This window comes from Solanum dulcamara, chromosome 3 (genome assembly GCF_947179165.1).
Source record: "Solanum dulcamara chromosome 3, daSolDulc1.2, whole genome shotgun sequence".
In the NCBI taxonomy this organism is placed as follows: Eukaryota; Viridiplantae; Streptophyta; class Magnoliopsida; order Solanales; family Solanaceae; genus Solanum; species Solanum dulcamara.
The window spans coordinates 12,537,086-12,551,439 of NC_077239.1; the positions used below are offsets into that span (position 1 = coordinate 12,537,086).

The 14,354-nt window shown below is 34.4% G+C and overlaps 2 protein-coding genes across 2 annotated transcripts; both read left to right on the forward strand.

Moving 5' to 3' along the window:
• The first annotated feature begins 1,510 nt into the window (after nt 1-1,510).
• On the forward strand, nt 1,511-8,892 carry LOC129882413 (probable envelope ADP,ATP carrier protein, chloroplastic). Its single transcript, XM_055956701.1, has 10 exons — nt 1,511-1,977; nt 3,484-3,540; nt 4,722-4,784; nt 4,882-4,938; nt 5,024-5,107; nt 5,450-5,518; nt 5,588-5,700; nt 5,797-5,966; nt 7,816-7,894; nt 8,510-8,892. The coding sequence occupies exons 1-10, from the start codon at nt 1,630-1,632 to the stop codon at nt 8,610-8,612; spliced, it is 1,143 nt and encodes a 380-aa protein (XP_055812676.1). The 5' UTR covers nt 1,511-1,629; the 3' UTR covers nt 8,613-8,892.
• Nucleotides 8,893-11,392: 2,500 nt separating this feature from the next.
• Nucleotides 11,393-12,519, forward strand: LOC129881551 (uncharacterized). Its single transcript, XM_055955730.1, has one exon. It carries the CDS (start codon nt 11,416-11,418, stop codon nt 11,965-11,967), a length of 552 nt encoding a protein of 183 aa, XP_055811705.1. The 5' UTR covers nt 11,393-11,415; the 3' UTR covers nt 11,968-12,519.
• Nucleotides 12,520-14,354: the final 1,835 nt, after the last annotated feature.

Sequence of the window (14,354 nt, forward strand, 5' to 3'; positions counted from 1 at the left end):
GAAGAACAATAACGAAATGCTCTAAATTTGTTTTTAGAATTCGCTTCTCAAATCTATTAGCGACTTTGATTTTTCGATAAAAAACGACGATGATGCGATGGATTTTTCAATTTCAAGGAGGATGAGTGATGATGAACTATTTTTTCAAAGTCATGTATGTAACAAAAATGTTGAGTGAGTGATTTCAACGATTTTATTAAATTGGATAACTTGTATTCTGTAATTTACTCAAATTTATTAGTTTATATTTGTATTTTATTGTATGCAACTTGCGAAAGAATAAAAAAAATTAACGGATAACAAATTAAAGTAGAGTTGCATAAATAGTGAAAGTATAGCTAAGGGGTACTATTTAAGGATTAATGTTTGTTGTTCGTGAAAATTTTCCTTTTTAAAAGGTGCAAGTGTAAAATAAGAGGAGTGGGAAAGGAATGGGCCGGAGCCTCTATAATAGTTACTCTGTCTGTTCCAATTTATTCTAAAAACAAATTACATATTTTTATTCAGTAAGAATTAATTTTAAATATTTATTTTATTTTTAATAAAATGATTTATAATCACTCAAACATTTATAATTTATTTTAGATCATAAGTTTCAAAAGTCTTTCTTTCTTTCTTAAATTTTGTGTTAAGTCAAATTACATCACATAAATTGAAACGGAAAAAATAAAAAATTCATAAAAGTCAATAACTTTAGTTTGAATTCTGTATTTATAACAAAAAAAATCATCTATTATGTGTGAATAATCCATTAAAATTCAGTAAGTAAAAATAATAATATATAGTTGAGAACTTATAAATCAAAAGGCTTAATTTTTCCTCTAAAAAGGAAATAAAAGAAATAAAAAGCCTAATAAGAATCGGATCTTTCACCCAAACAAAGTGACCAATAAACTATCACCTAATTCTTGTCATGTTCATAATAATTTAGCTAAATCAAATTGCATTATCTTTTTTTTATTAATAATAAAAAGAGCTTGTATTTTATATTGTGATGAAGCATATACAATTTGTGTACTCATCATGTTTGTAATTTTTCTCCTCAAAGAACTAATGGATTGTTTGATAGCTAGTTTGAAAATGAGTTATATAAATATTAAATATTATATGAGTAAAGTATTATATTTGATAGCTGGTTAAAAGGTAAGTTATTTATGTATAAAATTAGTGCAAACTCATATAACTAATATATGTATAAGTTATGAGGTAATTTATATATTATTTTATTCATAATAGAAGGTAAAATAATTAATACATGAATGACTAAAGCCTGAATAACTAATCACTACATAAAATAGTGCATAAATTTTCTCATAACTAATATATGAACAATATTACTAATACCTGCATAACTGTAACCAATTAAAACGACCCCTAAGACATATTATAAAAAAGAAAAAAGAAAAATAAATAAAGGGTTGGGTTTGTAGTATACAAAATGTTACAAAAAATGTATAATAATGCAAAGATACTAAAAAAAGAAAATATAATATAGAAACAAAATAAACCCAAAAGTTTGGTTTCATTTTTACACAACAAAAAAGAAGGCCTTGACGTTTCCTTCTAAAACCCCTCTTATCTTCTTCTTCTTCACAACAGAGGAAAAAGCTTCATTCCTCTGTACTCACCATGAGGAAGAACCGACCCGTTTTGATATCCATGGAAATTCCGGGTCTTGAATTGTCTAACAACACCATTCAATCTTACCCACCACAACAATGGAAGAACAAATGGGTCGGTTCTGTGGGTTTTTCTAAAGAAATTGGGTGTAATTTTGGTTGTATATCGTTATCGGAGAATTTGGATGAAAAAGCATTCAAAGAGTTCAATCCTACAGCAACTCAGCTTTTAAAGCACCCTTTGGCTATGGTTGCTTTGGTTCCTAGAGAAGCTGCATTGTTTGCTGCAGGTGCTATTGCTGGTGCTGCTGCCAAATCTGTTACTGCACCACTTGACCGTATCAAGCTCCTCATGCAGGTTCTTTTTTGAAACCCTTTATGTAATAGTACATCCGCTTCAATTCGTTTGTCTTATTTTTGACTTGACACAGTTCTAGATATAAAGAAATTTTCTTGAATCTCTTGGTGTTAAACATATCGCCTGTAAAGTTGAAATTAAAGAGTTGCCAAAATAAGAAAGAATTTCAGACAAATAAATTGAAACAGAGGGAGTAATTGTATCATATTGATGCTGTTTCTTTGGATAATTGATTTTTTTTTTCAGTTGAACTTTAGGCTTAATTTCTTGATAAGATTTGTTTACTTCAGGATTGGAATGCTAGGCTTTTGTTAGTTCAGTAGAGGAAAAATATTTTCAAACAGAATCATTTTCTACACTTTTTTAAGTAAATAAATGGGTCCCAATAAAGTGGAGAGAATATTTCCCCCAGGGCGTCGATTCAAAAATAAATATAGTACAACATGGGCTGTGTGGCAAGAATGAGTTCAAATCTTGGCAAGTGAACCAAGAAAAAAACAGACTGGATGAAGTAACAGTAGATATAGAGGTACTTTATAAGTTGTAGACTGTAACTTAGGTACAGTTACTAGGGTGGAGTGCAAAATGACTTTGGAGAATATTTGGTTAGTGGACTAAATGAAATAACATGAGATATGGACAGATAAGGCTTCCGCCGATAAGGATAATGACTTAGTTGCAGCTAAGTGCGATGGTACTTCAATTCACATGAGTTCTGTTTGGTATTACTGACGTTTGCAAGTATTTGTGTTATGTTTTGATAGTTTTGAAGGATGGTTAGTTTGCTAAATTACTCATTTCAAGGGTTTATAACCTTTAAACTGCTATGATTTCTGCAATGGTAGCCAGAAATACCAGATCCTTTGTGGGAGTACTTTTTATTAACTTCTACTCTTGCTATCTAATCTTATGCTATATTCCTGAATGTGTAGCTTAAAATCCCAAAGAAGCTTGTAGTTTTTCATGTCTCTGGAAGAGGTAGAGAAAGAGCTTACATACAGCTGCAATGTGTTTATGATATTGACCTGTTAAGATGTTAAGGAGCAATGTGCATATTACTGCTGATTTTTCTGTACTATGGTAAGGAGGAGAAAGAATGACTTGCCTGATACATATCGGTGCAAGAATGATTTTTGGGGTTACTTCTCCTCGTCTCACCACTCCTCTGGTGTGGACCTCTGTTTGAGAATAACAAAAGTTTTTGTGTTGGAACTTGACATATTGCAAGCATCCTTTCTCACTACGTAGTTGTGTAGACGATATGGAAATCCTAAGCTCATACTTATATCCATATACATTACCTCAATTTTGTAGTTTGTACTTGCTATTATCTTCAGCTTATGAGACCTTTTCTTGTAAAAATCCTTCGACGCCCATCGTTTCAGGTTACTTGTATGGTGACTCTATGGCATTATGAGTTTGAAATGCATGTTGGATTTAACTGCAACCACTTTTACGTTTTCTATCCTGCACTTATTTGTTCCTGACTTTTTTGTTGGTTGCCAGACACATGGACTAAGAGCTGGGCAAGAAGCTGCAAAGAAAGGAATTGGATTCATTGAGGTATTGTATTGCTGTGTTGCCTCCTGTTGCTTTCTGAGATATACAATGTAGACAAGCTATGTTATTGAGTTTCCAGAAGTTTGGTGTTTCCTGTTTTCTGTTCGTTTATATTGTGCAGAGTTTTAGTATTATGATGATTGACCCAAAAGAGTAATGGAGTGATCTGCAGTCTCATAGTTAGAAACCCTTTTATTGAGAAAGACGTAGAGATCTGCAGTATCATAGTTAGAAACCATTTTATTGAGAAAGACGTAGACTCTCCCTTTCACTCTACACTTGAGGGTAGAAATATAGTCAACTTGTCAGTTGTCAGTCAGCATTGGTGATTGACTTCTACCGCCTACTAAAAGTTGCAGAATTTGGCATATGTCTCAGTTCCCAAAGTTCTGACTTTAGAAAAATCTTTTTTGATAGACATTATGATGAATATATAAATCTAGTAGCATACAATTTTCTGCCTTCTTTTTATTTATTACTTCTCTTTACTTGGCTATAAACCTTTGATTCTCTCTGTAATGTCATATGTTGTGAAGCCATTGAGTCCCTCATTGATTAAAAAGACTACAAGTACTGGATTTATAGACTAAATGGGCTCTCCCACCTGATAGGCAAGTCTCTTGGGTCAGGCTCTCCTGTTTTCCCTATAACAGCTGATATAAGAGCAGGTTGATCAACGCTTGAGGCAGCAACTTGAAGTTTTGGCCCCGATAGAGTGCCGTGAGTGGTGGCCTGGACTCGTGAGGGGTGCCAGCCATGGCCAACTGGTAGGGCGCAAAGAGGGGCCTGGACTCAAGACTGTCAGTCTTAACCTAAAATATAAAATAATGAGATACATGTCATGACAAATTTGGCACGGGAGTGCCAGGAGTGGTGGCCCGGATCTAAACAAGTGGCACCAGCCGTGATCAATGAGGTCTTCAGTACTCAAGCAAGCGCGATTGTGTTTGAACCAATTAAGTTCCTAAGGGTCCTAGTAATGGGTTTATCAGCTAAATGGGCTCTCCTAATATAGGCTAGTCTTTCGGGTTGGGTTATCCTATTTAATATACAGCCATTGTGGTATTTCTTCTTCTATTTGTCTTATCTGCAAACTCTCATAAGGGTGATAATTACCACGCATAGATGCCATCATTGAGTCATGATTCTCAAATTTTTGATATATGCCTGAAATTGGATTCCAGGCATTTGCATTGATTGGGAAGGAGGAAGGTCTCAAAGGATATTGGAAAGGAAACCTTCCACAGGTATTTGCACCATTTTCTCACTGAGTCACATTTCTAGTGAATTCTTGGTGATTGCTTTTTTAGGCATCAAGTTGATTATTTTCTGTTAATGGTTTAGGTGATACGGATCATACCTTATAGTGCGGTGCAGTTATTTGCTTATGAAACCTACAAGGTAATGAAACATCTTTGGAGAAAGCTTTAACACTGGTTTGTTTGTTTGGCCGGGATAAAGTTGATTTCACAATTTCTATTTTCAGAAACTATTTCAAGGGAAGGATGGGGAGCTTTCTGTCATTGGAAGACTAGCTGCGGGTGCTTGTGCTGGCATGACGTCTACTTTTGTAAGTTTCCATTATGTTAACACCAAATAGTTTTTTCTAAGTTGTCCATTTGGCATATAATTTTTGTAATTATGTTTGCACAAATGAAATAGATTTGGCAGACTTGGTGCTTATTGTCATCTCAGAAATGTTACTGATGTGAACAGTGTTGTTTGCTTTATAAGATTGATTTGAAACCTACCATTTGATCTCTCTCTCACTCCCTCCCTTCTCCTTGCAGGGGTGGGAATGAGGGAGCATGCAGTATCTCAATTATTCATATTCCTGTTCTTGTTTTTGGGTTAAATTTTGCTCTCTTTTTCATCTGTCTCCAAGACGGTTAACTTGTTGATTTGTTGTCAGGTAACCTACCCACTAGATGTTCTCAGGTTGAGATTAGCAGTAGACCCTGGATATAAAACAATGAGTGAGGTAAGAATTGGATAACTCAGAATTTGTGACACCAGGACATAGCTGAATCATTATTTCAATTATTTTCAGGTTGCTTTAAACATGCTGAAAGAGGAAGGTGTTGCATCCTTTTATAATGGTCTCGGGCCCTCACTCATTGGAATAGCTCCATATATCGCTGTGAACTTTTGTGTTTTTGACTTGTGAGCCTATGTTCTTTTGAAGTTCTTTTTTCTATATCATCTGAAGACAGAGTCCTGGTGGTACTGTAACATAAATGATACTTCTCTGAATGTCAGGGTGAAGAAAGCTTTGCCAGAAAAATATCAGAAACGAACTGAAGCAACGCTGGCTACAGGTTTGATTTCAGCAACTATTGCCACTCTAATGTGCTATCCATTGGACACAGTGAGAAGGCAAATGCAAATGAAGGGTACACCTTATATGACAATTTTTGATGCCTTCCCAGGTAACGAATTCTAGAAGATCGTCATTATCTGTATCTCTTTTTGCATTTAGGTATGGATTTTGCCAAACTGTGATAGTCTTTCTTTCACTGATGAGTCCACAAAAGGAGTGAGGAATAATCAACTTAATCTGCAAATTTCAAATTACCTTCAAAGAACTTCATAGTGACCTTCAATTTAACATATTTAAAATTATAGGAATTGCACTTTTTAAAGAAAAAATCTAAAAAACTGAATGTAAATGTAATAACTAAATGCTAATATGTTACACTCACACCTTGTTTGGATGGTTGTTACCCGTTGTATTGTATTGTATTGTTAGTTTGAATACAATATTTGTTTTGATTATTACTTAAATTCTATTGTATCGTATCGTTTAAATCAATCGTTAGATAACGACGAAAAGACTCATTTTATGTAACGACCGATTTGGTGTGATCGCATCGTTACCTTAATATTTTCTCCTCATTTTGTCTTTATTTATTATTTAGTAAGTGTATTTTATCTTTTACCCTACCTTTTCATAGTAGCTCTAACCCGTACCCTACTTTTCTTGTAAGTTTATCATTCAAATTATGGATGTGTAACATTATGTAACGACGGAGAACGATACAATCTATCCAAACACTGTATTCATTAAAACAATACAATACGATACAATACAACACAATACAATACAATACTATACATTATGAAACAATACAAGGCATCGGTAAACAGACAATCTAAAGGCAGGGTTGTTTTTTTTCCATCTTTCTACACTTCGTTCTTTTAACCTAAACCATATGTTTATCTTACTTGGTTAATTCACATGTCCAGTGATCAAAGTTTTGCATGATCCTGATTCAAAGAGTCCTGCTGTCCAAGTTTGGCCTAGTTTACTTTAAGGGGTCCTAGCCTTGCTGCCTAAAGTGTAGTCTACCTTTGGGTGCTAGTACAATATTTAGTTTTCAGACGCACCGTTGTAGCCATAGATAGTTTGTGGTACAAGCTTTGCAATGCCCATACCCCAGCCTTGCTTTAAAGGGATGCATTTATAATGCTTCTTTGCCCTTTTTTTGTTTGGATTGCTTTCTCATGGTTCGTCCCAAATATGATTAAACAGCAAGATCCACCTATTTTAGAATCGAATTAATATAACTTCTGTTATATTATTTGGTTTTAATTAACATCTTCACACCTATCACATCATTCAATAATGCTGACAAATATCTACCATAGTTAGATATAACAGATCAGTTTTCTCTTGAACTCTAGTCAGCATAGTTCATATTAAATGGGATGAGCGAGAAAAAGAAAATAGCTGTACTTACTGTTGTAGAGCAGCTTTAACAATACAGTTTTCCACTTTCTTATGTATCTGTGCTTCAAATCCTTATGGTTAAGGTATCAAGAAGCATAAAATGTCAAAAATTAGGTCACATTTTGATCTCAAGATGTCAATTCCTCAAACTTATTAACTTTTAAGTTCACTTCTTTGGGGAAAAAAAACATTTAAAATTCAGTGACAGATTGATTGTATTGTCATTTTTGAAGTCCATGTTTAGCAAGATTGAGAGGGGATTGCTCCCAGGGTTCGGTGTACCGGTAAGAGTGCAACATATGATGTGTCGGTTAGGAAGCTTGTCACCGGTTCGAACCCTGCCGCAAACAAAAGCCTGGTATTTAAGTGGAGAATGGTAGAGGGGCTGACCCATTATCTACCAAGTTTGGAACCGTGACCCTAGTGGATTTATTAGTTATCAAAATAGGGAAAAAAACTCGAGAGGGGATCTGAGTTATTCTGAACTGAGAAAAATGTTCAACCTAATACATTCTCTAATTGTTTAAGTCACCCTTTTTCGTTTTCAGGTATAGTGGCACGTGATGGTATAGTTGGATTGTACAGGGGTTTTGTTCCCAATGCACTGAAAACTCTCCCTAATAGCAGGTGCATTTTTCTCATTCCTTTTACCTTTTTTGGGTCTCTTTTCACTCTCTTTTTGTTCTTTCTTCCTTTTCTGTTTACTTTTTTCTCATTTTTTGGCGTTAGTTATATTTGACAGCTTCTATTGTGGATCTTGGCATAATAAATCGGTTGATTTGATTGATATTGTCAGGCTTGCACATTTTTAAGCCTCATGCTTGGCTAAGTCTTATGCTTATGTTTGCTTAACAAACTTCTTGAAGAAATACTAAGCTGACCTGTTATAATTGCCATCTACAACATATTAATATTATTGATTCATCTTAGAGCATCATTTTTGCTCCATGAGATGACTGCACTGAACATTATCCTACCAATTCCGTCTCAAGTTAGGTTAATCACCTATTTTTAGACCAATTATAAATCCAGAGACTTCACTTGGACTAGCACATCTATGTTGCTGACCCTCCACCTCACTAAAAAAGAAACTATGCCTGATAACTTTCTTTCTTCTCATCCCTCTCCATGGGTAACCATACAAGGGATTACTATTGTTACCATGCACAGTGATCATTGCTAATATTTAGCCATCCTAACCTAACACATCATTCTTTTGTCTGTCTTCATTTTCTGGTACAGCATTAGGCTTACCACTTTTGACACTGTGAAGCGTTTGCTAGCAAGAAGTGAGGAAGAGTTCCAGAAAATTACAGAGGAAAACCGCAGGCAAAAGGCAGAATAATCCTAGCTACTGCACCAAGTAGTTCTTCTGATTGCATGATTCGATGGACATTATTGATCTCCTCATTATTCACGTCATTTCGAAACACTGGTTCGACGAGCAAGAAACTGAGCTGCCAGTAGTCTAGCTTATTACCTAGAGCTCGATTTTGTAAAACTAGGTTTAGTATCCAAGGTAGTATAGGTTTGCTTCCCTTATATATCTCTGTGTTTTTTTAGCTCATTTAAATGTAGAATTGCTACAATCATTTGTGTTCGCATGTTTGTACCATTTGGAGCAACTTGCAGTCTCCTTTATCCTTCTTTTATTTCCACTTTGTAATGGCAAAGAGCTATTAGTTATAATTAGCTGATCTCTGATCTATCAACAAATGAGCACCAAGTTGAACTGCACATATATTTAATGCAAATTTAGTCAAAGTTCAAACATAAGACTAACAAAATTGATGTGAGACTTGATGGGATTGTGGTGTCTTAATGCAAATAATTCAGATATCAAGACTCGTTATAAGAAAATGGAATGATAAGAGAAGACGTTACACAATCAAAATGAGATAGTTGAAAAGATGAAGTCTTATGAGGGTGTTGTGTGATGGATGCCCATCAAAATGAAAGGTAATTTATGTAGAATATTTAAAAGACCAACAACGCTATATTGAAGTGAATATTGGATTGCTAAAGCCTGACACGTATGGAATGAATATCTCAAAAATGTGAATGCTAAGATGGATATGTGTCAAACAATACTAGATGACATTATAAATGACCACATGTCAAAAACGTTGAAATAGTACATATAGAAGATAAAAGTAATAGAAGATTTTTTTAAGCTATTTTGGTCATGTCCTTCATCGACAGTCATATGCATACTATAAATATGAGACAATGACGAGTGATTATGTTAGGTAGACCTAAAAACTCAAAGAACTTCCTTGCCCTTGCTTTGCGTCTAATATGTGTGATATTTTCTAAAATTCGTATTTATATAAGTTGGAATCAAAAAGAGCTCGAAATGAAAATGTTTTAAAAAATCTGAATTTCACATCGGCCCATTAGCCTGCCCTGGCGCATAACACCGACTTTCCAGGGATCTTGGTGTGTGTCAACTTAGTATAATAAAGGGCGGCTAAAAGTATTAAATATAAGACACATTTTGGCGTAACATTGATAAGTAAAAGTAAGAATGAATATTGTTGAGGAACTAACTAATTGCACAGCAGTCCCGTGAAGTTAATGTGCCACGTGATTAGTTAGTGTTAATTAAATCGAAGATGTTGAGTGTTAATCAAGCATATCACTTGATTGTACAAGATGAAAACTAGAAATTGACGACTGGTAGCAACTACACTGCTCATGATGAAGGATCTGCTGCTGTGTTTTTCACTACAAAGAGCGCAGACACAAGTGGTAAGAAGAAGAATTGGAGTTCCGTGTGTGACTCTTGTCATGTCAAAGTACATGTGAGAGAAGATTGTTACAAATTGATTAAGTGTGATCATTGTGGGAAGACTGAACACTTGATTGGGAAATACTACCAATTGATAGGCTATCCAGCAGACTTCAAGTTCAAGGGAAGTCAAATGTCCAAGTTCACTTTGCTGATGCACATCAGGATGGAAGTTTATCAGTTCCTAAGGATCAATACAATGACTAATCAAGTGGAAGCAAATGAAGGATCAGAATCCAAGTGTTCCTGAGGCTAGTGTACACATGGCAGGTAAGTGCTTCCCAGACTCAAACAACCAAGTTAGTTGGATAGTGGACTCTGGTGCAACTAATCATATGACTGGAAAGAAACATTTGCTATTACATGATGGAAAAGTAGGTAGTACAGGGAATGTTCAATTGGCTACTAGAGAGTCTGCCAAAATCAGCCATATTGGAAACTATCCACTATCAAAAGGTGATTTACTTAGGAATGTGTTGTGTGTACCAACATTTAAGTTCAATCTTTTGTCAGTATCAAAGGTGACAAAGGATTTGAACTGTTGTGTTAAGTTTTATCCTGAACATTGCATATTTCAGGATCTTTGTACTGGAAAGAGAAGGTGACTGGTAGAGTACAAGATGACCTGTATATACTGAACATACAACACACCTGTAGTCTTATACATGAAGGGAAATCAATGGCAGTATATGGACCATCTAATACATCTAATCCTGAACTATGGTACAAGAGGCTAGGTCATGTACCTATGGAGGTCTTAAGGAGAATTTATGTTTTTAGTAATAAAGAAAACTTTCACTTACATCATTGTGAAGTTTGCCCTCTATCTAGGCAAACTAGATTTCCTATTAGTAGTAGTAGAGCAATATATGCCTTCTATCCAATTCATTTGGATGTATAAGTCCCTATCCTATTGAAACTTTCAATGGTATGAAATATTTTCTTACTGTAGTTGATGACCACACTAGATGGACCTGGATATTCTTGTTAAGATTAAAATCTGATGTGTCTGATATACTTAAGAATTTCATAGCCGTGATTTTCACTCAGTTTGAGAAAAGAGTCAAAAGCTTCAGATCAGACAATGGATCAGAGTTCTTTAATAGATCTTGTGTAGGTCTGTTTCAGCACCATGGGATCATACACCAAAGTTCATGCCCTTGTATTCCTCAGCAAAATGAAATAGTGGAGAGAAAGCATAAACATATCCTAGAAACTGTTGGAGCTATCAGATTTCAAAGCTCTTTGCCACTAAGTTTTTGGGGCCATTGTGTTGAAGCTGCAGTATATGTTATTAATAGACTACCATCCTCAGTATTGAGGAATAGATCACCTTTTGAGATGTTCTTTAGCTCACATGAGAGTGATAGAGTGTCTATGTTATGCTACAACACTACCTAAACATGACAAGTTTGCTCCCAGAGCCATCAAGTGTGCATTGTTAGGATATGGTGTTCATAATAAAGGATATAAGTTGTACAACTTGGCTACTAAATATTGGTTTGTTAGTAGAGATGTGGTGTTCTATGAAGATCAGTTTTTCCTCAATTATAAGTCTCCAGTTATTGATGATCATGCTAGATTTGACACTTTCCCTTCTGGTCCTATTAGTGCTTGTTCTTCTCCCCTTTATCCTTTTGACAATACACCTCAAGTTACTGATTCAATTACTCCAGCATTTCCAGGTGTGGATCAACAGGTAACACATGATGACATTTTACCAGATGCAGGACAACAGGAAGCATCTGCTGATGTACTTGGCTTATTTCCTTCAGATCAGCCTATAGCTGACACTGGGACATTAATGGTTCAAGATGAAGTTGGAACAACTAGTGGTGTGTCACGATCACCACCTGCTCCAGCACCAAGCAAGTCCAACAGAACCACCAAACCTCTTATCTGGCTATAGGATTATGTCAGCACCAAACCACTAGGGGCACATGCTTAGGTCTATCCTTTATCAGATGTGTTAGGATGCAACAATTTGAGTCCTAAATACCAAGCCTATATTGCACAATTTTCCACTGAATGTGAGCCTAAGACCTTCAAGGAAGCTATTAAGGATTCAAGGTGGATAGATGCTATGCAAGCAGAAATCAAGACATTAGAAGACAACTCTACTTGGACTGTTGTTGATCTTCCACCAGGGAAGAAAGCTATTGGGTGTAAGTGAGTCTAGAAAATCTAATACAAAGCTACAGGAGAAGTGGAAAGATTCAAGGCCAGACTAGTTGCCAAAGGGTATAACAAGAAAGAGGGACTTGATTATCAAGAGACTTTCTCACCTGTAGTAAAAATGGTGGGAATAAGGACTGTTGTGTCCATAGTAGCTATGCAGAAATGGGATCCATCAAATGGATGTATACAATCATTCTTACAAGGAGATTTACATGAGGAAGTTTAAATGGATTTGCCACTTGGTATGCAAGAGATAAAAGACATCAAGTGTGCAAATTGTTATACCCCATTTTAACTGGGTCAAAATAGCGTACAACATACTTGTGATTCCTAAATTATTTAGCTTAAGGAGTCTCACCTAATTATTTTTAAGGTAAATTAGGATACCTAAGTCGTTAACTAAAGGAAAGCTAAATTAAAAAAACAAATAAAGGTCTACTAACTTATGTAATTCTAGGTAAGGGTTCTAGTTATCTTTAAGGGAAGGTATTAAGCATCCTTAAAGATTCGTTAAAAAATAATTATCAGTCAAACTTAGATTAATTATTTAAAGCTAAAAAGTGTTAAGGAATTAAAAATTTTGAAGAGAAAGTCAGGAAAACATTTAATTTTTGGAATCGTTGGCATACTTAAAACTTGAAAATAAAACGAGCATTTTATTGTAGCTAACGTAAGACTTGTTTTACTTTAGAAGTGGGACTTGAAAATGATCACTTCATTGAAACAATTTTAAAAAAATCTAAGATCCATATTTAAAAGTAATTTCACATCAAAATTTTGCTCATGGATTAAACATAGTTTTAAAAAAAACATTTCAATACAAGTTTGAGCTAAAACGAAAAGGTTGATTCTTTTTTTTTAAAAGAAAATCTTTTTCAAAAAAAATAAAGCTACTGCATTGGAAGAAATTTATTAATAACTAAATAAGGTCTCCAAACCCAACCATCTATCTCATGTCAACTATTATGATTTCAAATCAGAATATATCTAAATCACACAGACAAGTTTAACATGTAAAAAGAAAAAGAAAAAAAAACAAAAATAAACGTAAACAATTAATGCTAAAATGTAAGTTGTAGAAGATGATCCCAAGCAGATTTGCTTATTTTAATTTTGGGTAGTCTAAAATATCGTGAAGACTTCGTGTGCGGGTATAATGGTGTCGAGTCATGAGACTCAAATTTGTGAGACTCCATTTGCTCTCAAGTGTTTATGCAAATAAAGAAAGAACGAAGAGATTAGTAGAATAATCGATTTAAAATGATATTGAATAAAAAAGATATAGAGCCATGTAAAGTTATACTACGAATATACTAACCGGAATAGGAAATATGCAAGTGTAAGACAAGATACCTATTTTATGATTGCCAACTTTAAACAAAACTCAAAACAACATATCTATAATAGGTTTCAAGAAAAACAATTCTAAAATTCACCACATCAAGTTGTAAAGAAATCTTTTCTAAATCATCAAACTAAGACCTTCAGGATTTTATATATGTTACTACTTAGATTCTGGAAGATAAAGTATACATATAAATCTACTAAGTGAATGGGAAAGAAGATTAAAAACTTATATTTAGTGCACATAAAAATACAGAGCAAAGCTATATGCAACGTATCCACTTTACTTTTTTAGTAGGGAAAATACATAATATGCACAAGATTTCAATTCAACAGAATAAATATATGAGCAAACGTTTATTATCACATAAAGATACCAAACAATACCCACTTGGAATCAAAAAATAGTTTTATCATTCTTTAAATTCAAGGTGTTTAAAATGTGATGGAAAAACGGCTTTGAATCCCCAATGAAACACAAATATATTTTAACACTACATTTCATTACAGCTAAGCTAAACAAAAATTAACTCACATATAAAATATCTTATGATTATATTTATCACTTTATCACAGAAACAAAACAGAGGAAAGGGGTGACCATCACCCATTTTGGAGCAGCAAACTGGAGTCCTCGTTCTTCTAGAAAGTCAAGTTCAATAGAGAGACAATTCAAAAATTCTTTATTTTTTAAGAAATATTCAAATGTAAGAGTAGGATTTTTGTGAGTATCAAAGCCCTCTTCAGCTAATGATTTAGAGTAGTATTTATAGG